A 20,164-nucleotide genomic window follows, 5' to 3' on the forward strand; every position below is an offset into this window, starting at 1 on the left:
ATTTGGTTGGCTTCCGGAGAGCACATTACTATTAGATGCATTCTATTCTGTTCTCTCCTTTAATTGGAAAGAGCTTTCGAAACTGAAAAATCAGAGTTATTTCTCCAAGCTTAATTTTTCTGCCACTCCCCCGTACACACCCCGCCTCGTACAGGAATCAAATTAAGCATTGCACAGAACACGAGTCTCTCTTACGCCTCCGTTCCTTTGTAAGTGATTGCAGTTCCCTTCGCCTGGACCGCCTCACCCCAACTTCTGTCTGGCGAACTCCTACTCATCCTCCAAGACTCAGCTCAGACATGACCACATCACCTTCTCTGGGAAGTCTTTTCTGAGGTGGGCAGAGTAGCGACCCCTCCCCCTAGCCTTTTAGCTTCCTCAGCATTCCCCAAATAATTTCAACAATACTTATGGCATTCTAAGTCTACTGTTTGCCCACCCTTCTAGACCGTGAATTCCTTGAGGGCCAGGATTTCTGTTCGTCCTTGTACTTTCTATACCTAGCACCGCGCTTAGCAAAGTCTTAGGCACTTAATTCATTCAGTGAACGAACGAATTCACCTAACATTGCAGTTCGTTTGCACCAGATTCTCAAATATTCCACGATCTGGTCCTCTATTTGGAGTGCTTCATGCTGGGGGGAGATTCGCCCCCGCTCTCTCAAATATTCCTCCAGGGTCTGTAATTTACCCGCTCTGGCATCGAGTGGGTTACAGCGCCTCGCGGGCGGAGCCCTGCGGGTGCCACCTGCTGCGGGGCGGCCTGGCGCACGCGCCCCGGCGCCTAGAAGGTCCACCTGCGGGGGCGCGGCCGAGGAGGAGCGCTTGCGCTCTGGGCCTTTTCCGCCGGGGGAAGTCTCGCGGGGGCGGGGCGGGGCGGGGCCGCGCGCGGAAGTTCTCGCGGGACCGCGACGAGGAGCGGAAGCGAGGCGGCTGTGCTGCTTCGGCTACCGGGCGGCGGCGGAGCGGCGGCGGCGGTGGCAGCGGCAGCGGCAGCGGCAGCGGCGACGGAGACTGTGGCAGTGACAGCGGCGGCAACAGGCGCTGCCCTCGGGAAGCAGCGGCGGGGTTGGCGGCCGCTCGCACAGCTGCGGAGGGGCCGGCCGGGCGCGGAGCGGAGCAGCTACGCCACGGTGAGTGCGCCCGGCCGCGGCGCTGCTCCGGTGCCTCTTCCTCCCCGCTCCGCAGCGGGAGTCGGCCTGCAGGGAGCGGACCCAGCCTGCGAGGGCCGCCGGGGCTGGAGGTCGGGGCGGCGAGGCTCGGGGCGAGAGCGGAATCCCCGGGGCTCCAGGCTTCACGTTTCCTCTTTTGGGGCGCTTCCTTCCTGGGGACCGTCCTTCCCCGGCCCTTGGCTTGGGACAGAGCCCCGGACTTCAGGGCAGGAGGGCGGGGGGCTCCTGATTAAATTCTTTGCCTCCTCCTTGAGGGTTTGCACAGAAGGGGTGCAGGAGAAGCTCGAGAGCACCGGGTACTCATTCTGTGAGTCACTCTGACTTGGCGGGGAGGCGGGGGATTCACAGCGAGCTGCTAATGTGATTGATGCTCCTTCAACTTGCACGGCCACCACGTCACCATGTCCTGGTGTCTGGGCCGAATTTTGGGAGGGTACCCACCAACCCTATTAATACCGTGAGTTAGAACGTTCGCTGCCAGAGCCAGTCGGGATGCCTTTACTTCTGTTCTCCTCTCTCTTTTAACTACTCTGAAAAATATTTATCAAAAATATATATGTATAAATAAGCAGCAGTTGGTTGATTGGAATGCCCCGAGGAAAAGATTTCAATGAGAGAGGCGAGAGAAGCACTGGTCATTGTCTCTTGTAACGCTCTCCATATATGATCGTGAGCTATGTGAGTTACAGCTTATCCAGGGAGCTATTCTAGGCTGGCTTCTGATGCCCTGAAAGTACAGTTTGCAGAGGAGCTGAGTGCACTCGAGGTCTATGGGTAGTGCTGACTCTCAGAAAAGAGTCGAAAAGACACACGAGAGAGATCAACATTAGTCTCTTTAGCTTTCTTGTCTCTCAGTTTGTAACTTCTCTCATTGTCTTCCCTTTGTATCTACTCTCTATTCCACTGCGGACACTAAATGCTTACTTGTGTAATGCAAGTCACTTGCCCCCTTCCCCCACCTTTTTTCTAATCTACTTCCCCTTGTTCCTTATTGTCTTCTCTCTGGCATAATTTTCCGAGGTTTCTGCCGTTTGGCCCAGTTCATTTTCTCACATAAAGAATCCGTTTTCTCTCTCCCGGGAAGATACCTTCTTTCCTGCTTTATCCTTTACTTTTAAGCGTCCACTGTGTTCCTTCAACCAGCCAGAAGGGTTGCTATTGAGCCATGCCAGACTTAAGTTCCCTTGGGAATTGAATTGGAAGGCTCAAAGGATTGAATTCAGCCGTAAGTAATCAATACTGCCACTAGGTCACAAGTGTAGCTTGCTCGTCTCATTTATACTGTAGTTGTTTTCTTCATTTTAAGATCATGCTTTTGTGCCGTCTTACACTTTACTTGCTGTGTCTCTTTTGTATTAGGAAGGAAGATTAGGTCAGTTTGGGGCTTGTAGGACTTCTTTTTGGCTTTCAGTGGGAGTGGTTCGGGTAAACGAAAACCGACCATATTACAAAAATAGAGTTAAGATGACATGAAACAGTTAAGGAAATATCATTTATTTAGACCTTCGATCAGTCAAAGCTTGGCCATTTGTAATATGCTAATTTTTTCTTTACCAGGCTTTTTAAATTTTTTATTTTTAAATTATAGTTGGCATACAATATTAATTTCACATGTACTTTACCAGGCTTTTAAAAATCAGGCATCTTTTCCTGCATCTGTCAGAATCTGCCTTCTTTGTTATTGTTACTGGTTTTTCTGACCAAAAAAAAACAAAAACAAAAACCCGATTTGTTCCGTTGTTCCTTCCCTTGTTCAAAATTTTCTGAATCCTCCTCCCCTCAAGAAAGTTAATTTTTGTAATCGGCTTTCTTTGATACTAAAAGTAATCATTTAAATGCTTGAGGCAGTTCACTTCCTCAGCAAGTGTATTCAGATTTGAGGGATTATTAGGTTTTAAAGACTACTGGTTGATGATACTTAAAGATCTTTCTCAGTAATTCCTGTTATGTTTCGTGTTGTACAGCAACAGTTCTAATTGTTACCTAGAGCAGAAGAGTAATAAATTCTGGAGAAATAAAGTAATACAAATAGAGACCCACCATGCTACCATGCTTTCTTGAAAGAAATTAATAGTTACTTGCTTAATTCAGAACTTTCTGGCACTACTGAATGACCATTGAGAGTCTTTGGTTTTCTTTGTCAAAGTTGGGTTTTTCCCAGTTGTGCCAAGTGAATATGCATTATTCTCATTTTATGCAAAAACATCGTGCATTATCTGGAATGCAAAGTTTAAGATCTAATTAAGGCACCAGTATAGTACAGTTGTGATTCTTAAAATGTAGAACGAACGCATAAGAATTATTTGTGAATCTTATTTAAAATTAGGTTCTGGGCCTACAGCTACTGCATTGCAGAGCTCCACAAGGCACCCCATGGTGAATCAGTCTCTGAATGGGGTGGTTTTGATGCAGCTGGACCAAGGACCAAAACTGTCGTTACAGAATACAGCCATAAAGTCATGAGACTGGAGTGTGGCTTTAAATTATGCAACTTAAAATTACACTTTCTGTATATACAGAGTAAATATTTAAAAGCCTAATAGAATAAATGAGTATTGATGTGATTAGTTTTTGTATGTGTAATATTTGAGCATTGTTAGGACCGTGAGATGAAGCAATTTAATTTTAAAGGTTATAATTACCAGGAGTGTCAATTCGCCTACCAGAAAGTCTGTATTTGGATGGAAGTTCCAGGTACTCTGTGAAAAGATATGGACTGATACTTGAAAAGGGACTGGTGATGCTAGTTAACAGCACTTAGCACTTTATGCCAGAGTCTCTGCTAAGGCTTTCACAGGTGCTGTCTCTTTTAATAACCAGAATGACTTTTATCCCCATTTACCAGCTGAGGGATTCTGGGGATTAGAGAATACAACTTACTTTTCCAGTGTCACCCATACAGTAAGTGGTGAAGTGACAAGTGAATCCAGATCTAACTCCAAAGCATTGAACTACAAAAGTAATTCATGCTTCTAGTAAAAACACTGAAAATACAATTGAGATATATAGTGCAGAAAGTTAAAATATTCTGTGATCCTGCTGCCAGAGATGACCATTGTTAACCTTTTAGATTTTTTCTTTAGCCACACACTGATATGTATTATTTTGTCCTACAGAAACGTGATAAACTATACTTTTTCTGCAGTTTTTTAAAAACTTAATATATCTTGGTACTCATAGAAAAATATTCCATAGGTATGCTCATGGATGTTGATCCAGGTATATATGTATTTTGCATATGGTCTTTGTGTCTCTATCAGTGAGATAAATCTGGGAAGTAGAATTGCTTATTCAAGGGATATGTATTTTTAAGTTGTCAACAGATACTACAAAATTTTCTCCAAAAATATTGAATTAATTCCCTGCTAGAGAGTGGGCTTTGATGGTTTTGTTATTATAATCCAGTACCAAGCACATTGTCAGTCATAATAGATGCTCAGAATGTTAAATGAATGAACATTGCATAGAGTAAAGAGTCAGTGTTTACCCAGAGTGTTACGGAGCCTGGATATTGTAAATCTTTAAAAAGTTTGCCAGTTAGTGAGTGAAAGAAACCTCGTTTTAATTTGCAGTTTTAATAGTGAAGTTGACCATCTTATATGTTTTAAGTAGAGTCACATTTTAACTTATTTTTTGTGACTTACTGTCAGGTTCTGTCCAAAGCACTTCATGTATATTATCTATATTACCTAATTTAATGCTCAGTGACTCTTATAAAGTAGGTGATATTGTCCCCATTTAAGAGAAAATTAGGGCTTGTTTAAAAGACTTGCCCAGAATTCTAGCTGGTCAGCATCTGGGTCATTACTTGAATCTGGTTTAGGCTGCCTTTAGAGACCATGCAGGCTTTAACAGTAAGCTCTACTGGCCCAGTAGCTGTCGTGTATTTTATTTTCTTTGACTTTTGGAAAGAAGAAAGTTAAATAGAAGAAGGAAAACAAAATCCTATAAATACCTTTAGGAGGCTGCATTTTAGGATACAATGCATAGTACTTGAAATGAACAAGCTGCACTGGCCTTAAAATTGATGCTTGGGATGGGTGGTGGAGGTGTGTGCCAGTAACAGTTGAGACATACTGTCATTAGGCTGCAGTGTTGAGTGTACTCCCAGCCCATTATCTTGAGAAATGAACAGCACCGTCTCCTCTATTAAAATCATCGTACATTGTGTCCACTTTCACATTTCTTCCTTTTAGTAATTAGTGTTGCGAATGTGATAGATCTTTTTTCTATTAATGAAACACACCCTTTTGAATTCCTTTGGCCTGTGTGTTCTCTTCTGTGGAGAGCCTAAGTAAGCTGACCACTTCAAGTTTTCCCCACGAAGTATTGATTGTGCTTGATATTTCATTTCTATCGGATTATATCTCACAAAGCAGCAGTCACTTGAAACATGATTTTCAAGAGCGTTGGTCTGTTTAAGCTTTCCCTAGGAAACCTGTGGTAGGCAAGTAGCCGCAGGAAAACTGGTATTGAAAACCATCTTGGTTGTCAGGCTGTGGCTGTTCAGTTACACTGCAGTTGTCTGAAACCCTAAATGACGTAGATAGATGCATGTGCCCTTTTACTACATAGTACCTTGACAGTGACGGTGCTCTGGATTTCTGATTTACATTTTTCAAAAATGAAACTCCTTGTCTTATTAGATCTGCTCAGTTATTCTTCAGCTTACCATTGTTGATACCTAATCCCAACAGTCAAACTTGGATAGCAATGAAAATAAATGGCTGGGTCTGTGGGAAATATTGGTAGGCATGTTGCAGAGATTTTGGAGCATTTATAAAAAAATTGAAAAGAGGTACACACATTGGAAAGTAAGCAGAAAAGGAAAAGCAGTTATTAATGCCTAAAAAAATGAAGAATTGTACTAGAAATAGAAAGGAATGTCGGTTGTAGTACATTATTTAAATCACCAGTGAACAATATTCTGTGTTGTAATACTGTTGCTTAAACCAGAATATGTGATATTTCTGAGATAAGGCAAGGGGCAGTTGGCAGAGGCGGAACAGCTAGGTCCTCATCTTTCAGGCGATAGATGAGGGCTGGAATAAATTAAGATACAGCAGTAGAAGTATATTATTTAGAAGTATTGTGAATAAATACAAAGGGAAAGCTAACAACAAAATTGAGGGTGATTGCTTGTGAGTGTTGGTGTAGGAAACTGCTTTTTCATAAACTTTTTAATAACAGTGATTTAAAAAGTAATATGGATTAGTTTGATTAAAAAAAAAAAACTACAGAGACTAAGGATGCTGAAGGATACACACAAATACTCCGAGACTAATCTTTGTCATTTTTTGTATTTGCTAGAAGCTTTACTTTCCTCTCTTTGGGCCAGCGCCACATAAAGATATCCACGGTCTGGCCTGACAGACTGCGTATTGGTTTGGTTTATTAGTTTCCCTGCAGCAGAAGGTTTGGCTTTCAGAATTGGAGGCCTTTTTATTACCAGGAGATTCCTTCCCTCCTCGGTAGTGCTCATTCCCCTCTAATCTCAGCGCTCCTGGCAGGCTTACCGCTTAGTCCCTTTGCGGCTATGCTCAATGAACGCCCCTACTGTCACCTTTAGAACAGAATAATAGTCACTCGTACCCTTCAAATGAGTTCTCTGCTAGGTAGTAATTATCCCAGAAGGTTGTCACTGTAAATGATCTGTCCCCATTCTGCTGGCGTCGGTCTTGTTTTCTGCTTTTATTTAGCCCGAGTGAAAACAGTGACTGATGAAACAAGAATGGAGCTTTATTTTCCTTTAGTTATGCAGAGGTCTAGGTCGTGTCCCATATTTATGGCTGGAGACTCTCCTGTAGCAGCGATTGTGCTGCCCACAGTTCCCCATCACCCGGTACACCACCGGGGGGTTATTATAGACTCTGTACCTGCAAAATGCAATTTGGATCAGTTTGGTACTCTTCCGGCTCTGAGCAAAGCAGCTGCTCTCAGGGTAACTGAGAGAGACCTCTGTTTGACTTTCTGGCACCATCTCCCTGCACTGTCTTTCCCCAGACATCATATCTGGCAGCTCAGATTCTGAAAAAGAGATTCCTTTCGAGTGTAGGTTAGGACTTCAACTTTGCTCCTGAAGCTGGTTAGAAACAATACGGAGGCTGCTTCTGGAATGCTAAGCCTTGGACATCTATTTCAAGGCACTTGGGGACCCTAAAGCTTTGGGGGGGTCTTCACGCGAGAGGGAGCCTCGCGTGAGAGGTCTCCACTATCTCTGATCTGGATGGCAGAGATAGACGGCGAGTGGAATATTAAATATGACTTCAGAGGGTCGGTGCGGTGCGGTGCGGTGTAAGAGCAGGTCTCCACCAGCAAAAGGCTCAGATGGACCTTTCTCTGAGAGTTGTAAATCGAATGGAAAAGTGGTTCCTCTGTTCACTTTCTCAGGCTCTCCTTGGAGCAGACCAAGGCTTAGTTTCCAAGAAGAGTTAGAAGCATCTCAGGACCAAAGCGTGCAGTGACTGCTTTGGGCTGTGGGTAGGGGACCCAGCATATTCAGAAAAGCAGAAAGGTTGGCGGGGGAAAAGAGAGAGATCAGCCTATTTAACTGAGAAAAGTAGGATGTCAACCCGGAGGGAGGCCCTTCCCCAGTGGACTGCATTTCGTGCCCGGAGGAGAGTGTAAGGGGTGAGGGAGGAAAGGCAGAGACTCAAAGGGGCTCCTGCCGGTTCCTGCACACCGTGCACGCCCAGCGGGAAGGAAGAGGAAGTGTATTCTGGAATCGCTCGAACAGCTGCCACCATTGGCCAGCAGGCCTGTCAGTCGTCTGGGCCTGAGGCTGAAGAGAGGAAGAACGAGATCAGGGCTCCTGCCTAGGAGGGAGGGAGGAGGGTTGAGCCAGCCGAGCCAGGGGGCGTGGGGGCTGGGACAGCAGGCCGATTGGCAGGGCGGGGCTGCCTTCGATCCTGGCCACTTCTCTCAATCATCGTCTTCTGATTCAGGGTGGCATTGTGTGTCCCGGAGTGCAGGAGCGAGTCCCAGAAGAGAGGCGAGGCTGAGCCCAGAGCGCTGGGCTGCTTCAGCAGGGAAGACTCCCTTCCCCCTGCTTCAGGCTGCCGAGCACTGAGCAGCGCTCAGAATGGAAGCCATCGCCAAGTATGACTTCAAAGCCACTGCAGACGACGAGCTGAGCTTCAAAAGGGGGGACATCCTCAAGGTAAGTGTTGATGCCAGGCAAATGCCGAGCTGGCCTCTCCTTGTGCTCGCCCACCTTCTTTGCCCCGATGACACACAAAGAAACCGTGCTCCTCCTTTCTTCATCGCCCACTTTAACGTTGACCACCGTGTGGTGTGTGATCTGGATGGCAGAGATAGACGGCGAGTGGAATATTAAATATGACTTCAGAGGGTCGGTGCGGTGTACGGTCTTTAACTGCCTTTGTGTGAATGCCTCGAGTGTTTCTGTTTGCTTGTCGATATTGGTGCTATTTCAGATAAAGTCAAAGCAATATGATTGTAGTAAGGGAGTAAAAGAGTAGATTGATTTACCTCATAGAGTTTTATTAAAAATCAGAGGATTTTTTGAAAGACCTAAACTCGAAGTATCGAAGTCTTTATGTAAAAGCACTCAGTCTTATTTTACATAGTCAAAAGATTTCTGCATTCTGGAACTTGATCCTAGTCAGTCAGTTAAATTAATTTCTCCTGGTTTAGAGAGGTGGTTAGAAGTATATGCCAAAACTTATTAAAGAATTCAATGCATTTTTACTCTTTGCGAGAAAACGAATGGAGTTCCAAATAATATGGTTTAGCTTGCAGTTGTACAAGTCAGATTTCGATTTTCTTAGAAGAAACTTGGAGCAATTACCCCATATTACACTCTGATTGCACAAAAGAAACCTGCTGACAGTTTGGAACTGAGCTGCTTTAGAGTTTGCAGCTCATTTTGGGCCCCACTATTAACATGAGGATTTGCTTTCCACCTGGCACATGTTAATTATGTTGTTTACTCAGTTGACTGGAGCAGCCTGCCCTTTTGGATATGTTATTTATTTATTTATTTACAAAAGTGAGTGTTATTGAATAGTGTGTCAGCTCTAAATGAGGAAAACCTGAAGTTCAATGTTTTCGTATTCACTGTTTCAAATTTTGACATTTTCCCCTCTGATCCTTAGTTTGATTGCTGGAATTTGCCACCATTTGTGTACTAGCCCTGAATGAAATTATCAGAATTTTACAAAGAGAAGGAAAATGGCAATGTAGAAATCTAGTCCTTTATAAAATGACTAGTTGTTTTTTTTGTTGTTGTTGTTTTTTAAGTTATGCAGACCTATGGAGAGTTACTATTTTGCTCTCATCAGGGGCGTGGTGTTCTATTCTAAAGTTACTGCACAGTGGTTTAATGTAGACCTGTATGATGGACTTTGTAGCAGGTGACACTGAAGAGCCCTTTACGGAGAAGGAAACTGTTCCATTCAGAGCTGTTTTTGTGACGCCAAGCTTTTTTGAGGGTATTCTCAAAATCAGCACTAAATTGCCCAAAAACAGAATCAGCTATACGTTTTAGAGTGACATATGTCTTCCGTTTCTGTTTTCTTGGAGAGCTAGAAATCAAAGCAAACATAACTTAGACTACTGAATTACTCTATCGTTGGTGTACAGAGGAGGGAAGTAATTTGATGTATTCATAGATGATTACTGTTTTTGGCAGATAACCCACTAGTGATATCGGAAGATTGGCTACTCAAGTACCCACATTTGTAGCCTGTACAAAAACCCTTAGGGGCCTTTTTTTTCTTTTCAAATACACACTGATTTCTCCATTAAATTTACCCTACAAACTTGAACCTGGAAGCCTGGTAATTCACATTTTTCTCTAGGTTTATCCCATTGCATATTTAGCTCTCAAGCAGCAAAGTAAAACTAGGGATTTGATATCTATTTTAAAGAATTTTTAGACAACAGTTTTTGCTGTTTACTATCACTGAACTTTTTCTAAACCTAGACCATGAACATTTTATAAGTTCTCCAACTTAAATTAGTAACCTCTTGAACCAAGTGTAAAACCCGTTTCTCCCATCCCGTGATTAGAGAAGATGACACTATTTAACACTGCCCCAGACATTTTTATGGTGGGAGAGAGGCAGTGAATCAGAGTGCTCCCATTTACTTTGAGATTTTCTTTGGGGAGAGAAAAGTAACATAGATTTGGTTCTTTCCAATTTGGTAGATAACTGGCATATGAAGTCATAATGCCATTATTGCTTTTGAATGGTAGCCATTAGCTGTTTGTTAGTAATCTTGTGGCTTTACTCCAAAAAAAAAAGAGTGATGATACAGTAGTTGCCCTTTGTCTCGTAATTCTGTGAAACAGCTGAGTGAAGAGGAGGGACATGAGGGACATTGCTTTGTCTTGAGAGCTGTTAAAAATAAAAAAGCTGTGTTTTCTTCATTTGGTTATTCAAGGAGTAATAGGCTTTGTTTGAGTGGCTTTGATTTGATTTGCTAACTGTTTAGGAGCTTAGTTGTGAGCCAAAACATGTTTAGAAGTGGCTGGAATAGCATCGAGCAGTTTAACTTGATTGAAATAGGGATATATTTGTTGTCTCTTCATAAAGGGGGCAGTGCGTGTTGGTGTCAAATACGTTTTATTTGAAAATAATGAAAGAAGGGGGCTTAGCCCTCTGCCCGGAGTCCGGAGGGATTGGGTCCTCTCACCGTCTTGGAGTTCCCAGTTAACTTCTGCTTGACGCTGACTCCTGTCTTCCAGCAGACCACTTCCTTACTTTTTACATATCGACTTGTGCTGCCCTGAGAAAAGAGAAAAATAGAAAGGTTTTACTGGAAGCCTAAAATAGAACTGAATGCTTCAATATATCTGCCTTTGTTACTTTTCCTCTTGTAAAAGCTTGTGTTTTTCTTGGGGAGGGGAGGGGAGGGCACTGGGGCCTAGAAATGGAAGGGATTGCTTTTCTGCTGCAGGTTTCAGGCCTCGCATGGCCGAACTGAGCATGACTTTTTCCCACTTTCGGAGGGCAGGCTTTATATAGTCCCAGGGTGCTCCATTCAACAAGGCTCTTGAATACTCTGCCCTGGAGCACTCGTATCTGAACTCACCTAGAAGTTGCATCTGCCGTCTAGGGGCTTCATGCATGTGCTTCCAGCAGCGCCGCATAGGAATTAAGAAACGATTTTGAGCTCTCGAACCTGTGCTCATTCCATTCTCGGGCTGACGTCTTATTTTCCATCAGGGCAGGCCCTCGGCTATAGGAGAGAGCCAACAGTGGAGCACTAGGTGGCTTCCGCCCCGTCTACCACTGACTACTTCTGCCCGTTCCCAAGCTGCTTTAGAACTAGGTCTTGGGTTCACACTTGGATCTTTGAAGTCTTCTGTCTCAGTGCTGATAACCCTATCCACTGTCATTTACTGAGCATCTCCTTGAGCCACATCCTGGAATAAGTTGCTTTGAGAGCTGGGGAAGAACTAGAAGATGTACTTTCACCCGTTAGGAAACTCTACAGTCAAATAAGAGAAGTGAGATTAATGTCTGAAACAGCGCATGGCAGTGTGTCAAATGAGAGGGTTTTTAGAACAGGAAAAGACTTTTTAAAATCTCTTAATTTAGACTTTTATTTTTTTACACATGAAGAAATGGTGGCCCACAGAGGTTAAATGATCTCTCCAAGGTCACAAGTTATTGGTACTTAATAGTGAACTGGTAGGTAGTGGAATGCCAAAGTTGCGTTGCACATCATCACTGCCAGAATAATTCAGGAAGGGGAGAGAGCGATAAGAGCTGAAGTCAGAGGAAGCTGAGAGAAAGGAGTGTGACCTGAATTGGACCTCGTGCGCTGAGTAGGACGGGGCTAGGTGAGAAGGGAGGCAGGGGAGTGTGCTTGTTGTATTTGAGATAGCAATGCTACAGCAAGGTTATAGACTGTGACACAATGGAAAATAAGGTAGAATTGGAGCCACATAGGAAAAACTCAAGAGTTTGGAGTTTGATCATCGCCTTAAGAAGCTTCTGGGGGTTTTTAGCCGATCACGAATGTGTTCTGTGTGTAGAGTGGCTTGCAAGGAGGTGCGCTGGGTGGCCCAGCCTGGAAGGCTGCAGTAATCAGATTGTGAGCTAAGTGTCCACATAGGTATTAGAGACTAGGGATGAAGGACAGGGGCATCTCAGAGGTGCTGGTAGGAAAAATAATGGGATTCCTGCCTGTCACATGGGGGCATTTGAATACGTCTCCCATGTAACAGAAAAGAATGCCCGTGGGGGATGCTTCTGAGAGCAGGAATCTGAACTGCGGTTTCATTGGTTACAGTTTACACAACAGCTGGATTTTGGTACACGAGTCTCATATCAGGTGTTTAAATTATAAAACCTAAAAAAAAACCCCAAAATGAGGTTGGGTGGTTCCTTTTTTCTTCACTGTTTTAAAGTTCAAGTGTCAGTATACTTTATAGAACCATTTCTTTGCCTGCTGATAAGAATTCTTATCAGTCTTGTTGACTAAACTCAGAATATTGCATTTAATCTTTTAAGAATGAGGACTGTTTGCGTTCTCAGATAATTTGTTTGCCTTTCATTATATCCATTTCACCCCTGTCATCTGAATGGACTATTTCTAAATAGATGCCAAGAATGAACTTTCAGTTTCTATATGAGACTCCTTTTGGGAGGCTGGCGGAAGACTAGTCAGCCTTGTTTGGCAAAAGAAAGAAGGAAATGCAGTGTTCCTTTGGGGTCTTGCAGGTTTCACCTCTGTAAGTCATTGTAGTTGAAGTTGTCATTGAATAGCTACCATTTATGAAGCATTTACTATATGCCGTGGAGTTATACATCATTTCTAATTTGGGGCACTAAGAAGTTGGTGTTATTAGCCCCATCTTTTGGCTGGGGCTAATAGCAGAACCAGTCTCAGAAGTTAGGTAACTTGCTCAGGTTCACACGTCTAGTAAGTGGCAGAGCTGGGCTTTGGTCTTAGGTCTGGCCACCATGTTCCCTGTGCAGTACAGTGGGGCCCCTCCAAACTGTCAGGATGAATAAACCAGAATTGTAAGGCATCTGCCTTGTCATCTTGTGGCGCTGATTCTGCTGAGTGATTTATTGGAGATCCTGTCTAAAGTAAGTTGACTTCATCGATGAAAGAAATGAAACAAAAAAATGAGGTCATTCCGCTCGTCAGATTTGCAAAGGTGAGAAAAAGATTAACCCCTACCCTCCATTCACCAGGGTGTGGAGAAACGGGTACTGTCACCTCCTCCCTGTGGATGCTTATGCCAATACGATCTTTCTGAGCAGTGGCCTGGTGATATGTATCAGAACATAAAATGACCCAACAATTCCACTTTTACAAAGTCTAGGAGGAGTCTCAAGCGAGTTTTAAAAATGTAGACAGACATAGAGATGTTTATTTCAGAGAATCTGCGCCACCTAGAGAAGAAATTTCTTCAATTAAATTATATCATTTGTAATACTATCATTTGTAAGATGCATTTCAGAGATGTTAAAATGTGTAAAAAGGGCATCTTCAAATCTATGGAATTACCATATTAGAAAAAAACCTAAGTAGCCAATCAGTAGGAGGCTATATAAGTAGATTATGGTACCTGTAAAAAGGAATACCTGAAGGTGTTAATGTTGAGGTAGCTCTATCAACACAGTAATGTCTACTCTTGCGCAGAGAAGTGTTTAATGGATCTTCTGTTAAAAAGTAATACTGTAACTAATATATCTAGTGCTTAGTATGTCCTCGCACTAAGCTAAGCCTTTTACTTGCATTCCTTTTTAATCCTCACAGTAATCCTATAAAGACAGATGCTATTATCCTCATTTTACTGATCAGGAACCTAAGGTTTAGGTTAAGTAACTTACCCAGGTACACGAGTTAGGATTCACATCCAGGCCACTTTGAGTCCAGATTCCGTGTTCTTAACTACTACCCTGTCGGGTCTTGTCATACCAAGATGAGGGCAGACGAGAGAGACAGACAGACAGGCAGACGGAGACAGAGAGAGACCATCGCAGGGAAACCGCTATTTCTATTTGCTTGTTAAATACACGGACTTTTTTCTGAATGGTCCTCTTAAAAGGTAACAGTTTTCTCCAAGGTGCTGGATTCCAGGTGATTTTTACTTCTTTTGCGTGTGTGTTCTTTTGTATTACTTTATCAGTTTTATTAAAACAGTAAAGTTATTTCACACAGTAAGTAGTTAACATTTGCATCTTTTTTACCTTGACAGCTATTCCAGGAAGTTAAAGTGCTCTGGTCAGGAGCTGATTGGTTGGTTGGTTTTTTAATGGTTGAGGTTTAACCTACTTTTAAATCTTTAGTTCACTGTGCTCAGCGTCATACGACTTAGAGACCTTTTTAAAAGTGACTCAATGACTTTTTGAGGAAAATCTGGATCCCGTTGGCAGGTGCTCCCTCAGCTTTGCTTCCTTGTGGACGTGGAATGAGAGACACCTGCATCGTGGTAAAGAACTTGTACCCCAGGCTAGACCCACCTTTGACTCCCACCTCTGCCACCGGCCAGTTCAGCGTTGTGATCTTGGACAGTTTGCTTTGTGCTTTGGTTCTCCCATCTGTAAAATGGGACTAGCACCTTCCTACCCAGCGTCACAGTGAGAATCCAAAGAACTCATATATTGGTGTGCTTAAAGCAGTGCCTAGCATAAAGCAGACAGAAATGCCAGCTGCCGTTAGTTTTATTAATGTTATTCAGGTGCACACTTTGATAACCCCTGGCCGAGGCAGCTAATGGTTAAGTCACATGACTCTACCCCTAAAACTGGCTGGGTGCTTGTCCTGATATTACCTCGATCAGACCTGTTTAAACCTCATCCCACAGCTCTGCTGAAAGCAGGGTATTGATGGAGGATTGTGTGAAAGACAAGTAGTTTTTCCATTCTGAAAAGTCTTTGGTCTCAGAATTAAACCTGAAAGCAAAGAGATTGGTACCTGCCCAGTGTCCTGTCGGGGCACCGGGTGGGGGCTCTCTTTGGCTGAATGCAACTTTGGGATTATGCTGTTGGCTAACGTTAAGAGATGTTAGAAGAAACAGCCCCAGGAAAAGCTCATGCTTGGACTTACTGTGAGGATGATAAGGAGCCTTTACTATTGGTAGGTGTCCTCAGTGAGGACCTACCTGTGGGAGGACATTTTCTCTGGTCTCAATACCAAGAATAGATGGTTTCCCCCAAACAGCTTTTAAAAATGTTAAGGATGCTATAAATAATGCTTTAATAGGTTTCCTTCTTTACCCTGTGGGAGAGCTTAGAGCCTACTCTGGCCCATTTCGAGCAGCAGTTCTCACAGACACTGTCCTATTTTTATCCAAACAGGTACTGATATCAGGTGTAAAATACTGAAACTTTTTCCTCACCTTAACAATGGCCTTACTTTTTAATTAATTTATTCTTTAGTTAACAGTGGACTTTTAAAATCTAGGTTGAGCAAATGGCAAAAGACTTTTGTAATATTTTGCTTTGAAAAATATGAAAAACACCAGTTTAGTGTAAAGTGAGAGGAAATGCAGTTTGGACCTTCAAACTGTAGGCTTCACAGAGAACAAGAAAGAACTATCTATTTTCAGTGAGAATATCGATCATCGAATGTCTTCTTTGTGTCATTACTTCATAGATCTTTATTTTCATAGGTAAAATATGTATGGCTTGAAATGGATTACTAGAGGAAAAGGAATATACTTACAGCATTTTAGTAGCAATACCATTTTGTTTTAATATTTAAAATTTACTTTAACATTAATTAAAAAAAGATAGGAAACTCAAAATCCTAAATGAACCTCCCACTCCAGTATTTCACTATTTCAGGTCTCTTCTGGGCCTTATCATCGTACATACATTTTTTTAAATGCTGAAATTGTAGTGGACTCAAAACACAACATATGTTACCATTTACCCACGTTAGTTTTACTAATTATTTTTAATGGTTTAATATTTTAAAATACTTTTAAAGTTAATGAACTGTAATTGACTTAACTGTTTCCTTATTGCAGGATATTTAGCTTGTTTCTATTAATAATTTAATTTAGTTCATAATCTCAAAGGAGGCTTTTAATATTATATATGTTGGTCTACTCTCCAGGAAGACTGAGCAGATTACCTACTTGAGGTCAAGTTTAACGAGAATGGCCCATAATCGTAGCCAGATATATAACAGCACAGCTGATGTTTGCTTCATTCTCTGACCTTTAACATCGAACGTTATTTCAGTTCGACAGTTTTTTAAAGGACCGTGGAACCAGAGTTTTGAACCGATCGAACCTCTCTTCTCAGCATCTAAGATATTTGACGACAGCACTTAGTTTTTCTGAGGCACATTTTATTTTGTGCTATTCCTTCAGGTGATTAATTCGCTTATATAGCTTTGTTAGATTAAGTTAAAAAGTAAATTTTATAGCTGAGAAATTTGGTGTGTATTCATAGATGTAGTTTTAATTGTTCTACTTCTTTGGCTGAGGGAATTCCTTCAGGAGGGAAGATCATCCTAACTCATGGTTGGAAGAAGATGAGAAGACAGACAAACCAGGCTTTGTTTAGTCGCTGCTGCAAATGTTTAGCTCTAGAGCCAGGAGGCTCTGCTGAGAGCATTTGAGAAAAAGGTAGAGTGACTTACGGAAACACCCTCATGTAAAGTGAGGGTGTTTCCGTAAGTCACTCTACATGAGGGTGCAAAAATAAAGGAAAAAAACTATCATGTTGAGAACAGTTGGTTTTCCTTGGATATTAGGATTATGGTGAACTTTCACTTTCCGTAGCACGCATTTCTATAATGGATATTTTTGCAAGTGTATATTAGTTTCACATTCAGAAAATCTAGAAAAAACAAAAACACTACAGTAGTTTTCCAGGTGTCAGTTTACAAGTTAACAGACATTTTAAGGCCTATTTTGCTTTCTTCCAAGGAAAAAAAAAAAAATCACCGCGTACAGTTTCATGGAGCAGATTTATTTCATATTCAGACTCCTCTTGGTGCAGGAAGCACCAGCATCCTCCACGTCGTCTAGCACTATTGCATAGGCTTTATGTAGAATCTATGACGATAAACTAGAAAAATGCTCATCCTCTTTTCCTTACGAACAAACAGATTAGCCCTAAAACTAGTCTTGCTGCCCAGACATCTAGTTGTGTCTAGCTTCTCTTCGAAAGTAATGTTATGAAAGTAATGTTTTGTGCTTTCTTACATTCTTAATTTTGACTTAGGTCAGTCTCTAAACTGTATTAAAATTACTATTGCAGCCAAATTGCAGTTTTTCAGAGGTTTAATTATCCATTTCTCCCTCCTTGTCTTTTGTCCATATATAGCTCTAGTCAGGCTTATATTTTATTATTTATCAACTTCTATAAAACATTTGGCTTTAAAAAAGTAAGATTGAGAGAGAAAATAAAAATTTGACATCCTTAGTGGATATAGTTATCTGCTGTGGGTTTAAAACATCAAGTGCCTTCATTTTACCCTTTTAAAACATTTATTAGAATTATTTAATAGAAAAATGTTAAAGAAAGTTGGGTCGTACTCCCCCCTGTCACCCAGATAACTTTATGAAATTAAGTGAACAAATCAATGTCTCACTCGTTAGAAAATGTAAAAGGTAAACTCCCCAGAGAAAATCACTGTTAGTTTTTCTGTAACCTTTCAGAAAAAACATTTAATGAATGTAGCCATCGTTACTTATACTCTATTTTTTGGGTATGGTGAGAAACACAGGGAAACCATATTCGAGGTTTCAAATAATGAAAGTAAGCAGGTACTTCAGCTTTGCAAGGGAGGATGGGGTTTCTGCTTAAGTATACTGTACCTCTTTAGAAAAAAACAGTAGCTCGAAGGATTTCTATGCTAGGTTATCGGAGAAGTTCAGAATGATTAAGACTTCCTCAGAGTCATGTGTTAAAAGCTGAGTCAGTAGATCGTAAACCTGAAATTGGCATGAAGTTTCCCAAAAGTCGTGCTAATCTTGTCCACATCAGATATCCAGATGAGTTGTGACTAATGGCCTCATGTAGCGCTAAAAGTGGAAACTAGTAGCCCTACAGGTCTTTCCTTGAGATTAACATTTTTCATCTCCTAAATTTAGGTTACTGGTATAGAAAGAACTAATACTTTTCAGTTTTCATTAACTTGGAAAGTCATACTGTGTGTTCATGATAGCAGAATTTGGATGAATTCTTAAGACTACTTATCCAGCATCTTAATGAGTAACAGCAACAAATTACTGAGTATCTCCTCCATGAAGGGCACTATGCTTAATACAAAGGGTTTAAGATACACGTAATATGTAGTAATGCACTGTTTTAAGACCTATGCTAGAGATATGCACTGGGTGTTCTGACTGAAACACACTTAGTCAGATGTGAGTATCGAAAAGTTTTGAGATAATTTAGAAATGCTCATGACTGCTTTGTCCATCCAGATATGCCTGACTTGCTGAGACTTCTAACATTAGCAAAGCTTTTTATCAACTCTAAAGAGTTGTTGGAATTGTCTAGAACACTTAAACTTGTGAGGTTAATTGCCTGTCAGTGTATTTGGCAGTTATAAAAGGAGACATGAGCCATATTGACAGTAGTGTGGCACATGCAAGAGCTTCAAAATAATTATGACACTTCTACGTTTTGTAAAAGACTTTAGGTGAGTGCCAAACTCAGATTTCATACCTGCGACACCACTGCTCCCTTCTAAGGACGTATTTTATGGAAATAGGTTTCTACTACACATTTGTATATGCAAAGTATCGAATAGCATTTCTAAGTGGGGTTACTTTTTACTGGAACTTTCTATGTATTGAAAATAGCATGAACTGAACACTAAATGTTTTGGTAAGTACTTCAGGAATGGGAAGGATTGAGCCTTTTATTTTCTTCATAACCAGAACGTGAATTATACTTAGCAAATATGTGTGTAGTCCAGAGGGGTATACACCTGAAATCTGCAATCTTGATGTTAGTTTCTAAAGTGTAAAAAGTTGGCGGTCAAGAAAGTGGAAAATGCAGTACCTTTTCATGAAGCCTCTGAAGGAAAATTGCTCAAGTAAATAAACAAGCTCAAGATTTCTTCATAGACCTGACAACATTTACTCAGTTAATATTGTTTATCAGATAGAAGTGTGGAAGCCCCAAAATTCTGTATTCTGTTTACAGGGAGGGTAGAATAAGACAGGGATGCTGTGTGTGCTGTGTCTCCTCAACAGGACCCCTGGTTCAGATAAAAGTAAAACTGTTACAACATCTTTACTGAACCTTGTTTGTTTAACGTAGGTTTTTTTAAAGTTACTTTATTTTAAAACATTTTTAGATTCACAAAAAAAGTGTGAAGATAACACAGAGTTCCCATACATCTCACACCCAATTTCTCCCATTATTAACATCTATTAGTGTAGTGCATTTGTTATAATTGCTGAACTAGTATTGATACATTATTAACTAAAGTCCATACTTCATTCAGATTGCTTTAGTTTTTCCTAAGTTCCTTTTTTCTGTTCCAGAATTCCATACAGGATGCCACGCTGTTTAGTCATATATTTGTTCTTTTGATTCTTTGATAGTTCCTACTTAATGCCACACTGTTTTCTAAAAGCTAAATTGGTGTTTCTGTAGAAGATGTTATTTCTCATGTAATGCATGTTAGTGACGTTATGCGGTTGGACCACGAAGTATTTGTCCTCCGTATGTCTGATATTTACCATACTGTTAGTACTATGGTCACTAACCATCTATGGCTATTTAAATTTATATGAATTTATATAAATTTAAATTAAATAAAAATATTATTTCTTCACTTGCATCGGTCATATTTCAAGACCTCATTAGCTACATGTGGCTAGTGGCTACTATATTAAGCAGCGCAGATATAGAACATTTACATCATTGCAGAACGTTTTTTTTGGACAGTCCAGTTGTAGAACGTCACCACCCAAATAACATTTGCTGTATTTATGTTCAAAGCATTTTGGGTTTCACTGTGAAATGCCAGGAGTTACATCCTCCCCCTCTCATCAGAGACCACGCTGGTTGCCCTGGTCTTTGGTGG

General features: G+C 41.4%; 1 protein-coding gene across 1 annotated transcript in view; it reads left to right on the forward strand.

Moving 5' to 3' along the window:
* The first annotated feature begins 952 nt into the window (after nt 1-952).
* GRB2 (growth factor receptor bound protein 2) overlaps nt 953-20,164 on the forward strand; it is a 62,365-nt gene continuing 43,153 nt past the window's right edge. The window contains exons 1-2 of the mRNA XM_039859727.1: nt 953-1,132; nt 8,116-8,330. Coding sequence (XP_039715661.1) covers nt 8,253-8,330 — 78 coding nt within the window. The 5' untranslated portion in view covers nt 953-1,132; nt 8,116-8,252. The remainder of the gene's footprint in view (nt 1,133-8,115; nt 8,331-20,164) is intronic.

This window comes from Pteropus medius, unplaced genomic scaffold (assembly GCF_902729225.1).
Source record: "Pteropus medius unplaced genomic scaffold, Ma_sr-lr_union100, whole genome shotgun sequence".
NCBI classification, from domain to species: Eukaryota; Metazoa; Chordata; class Mammalia; order Chiroptera; family Pteropodidae; genus Pteropus; species Pteropus medius.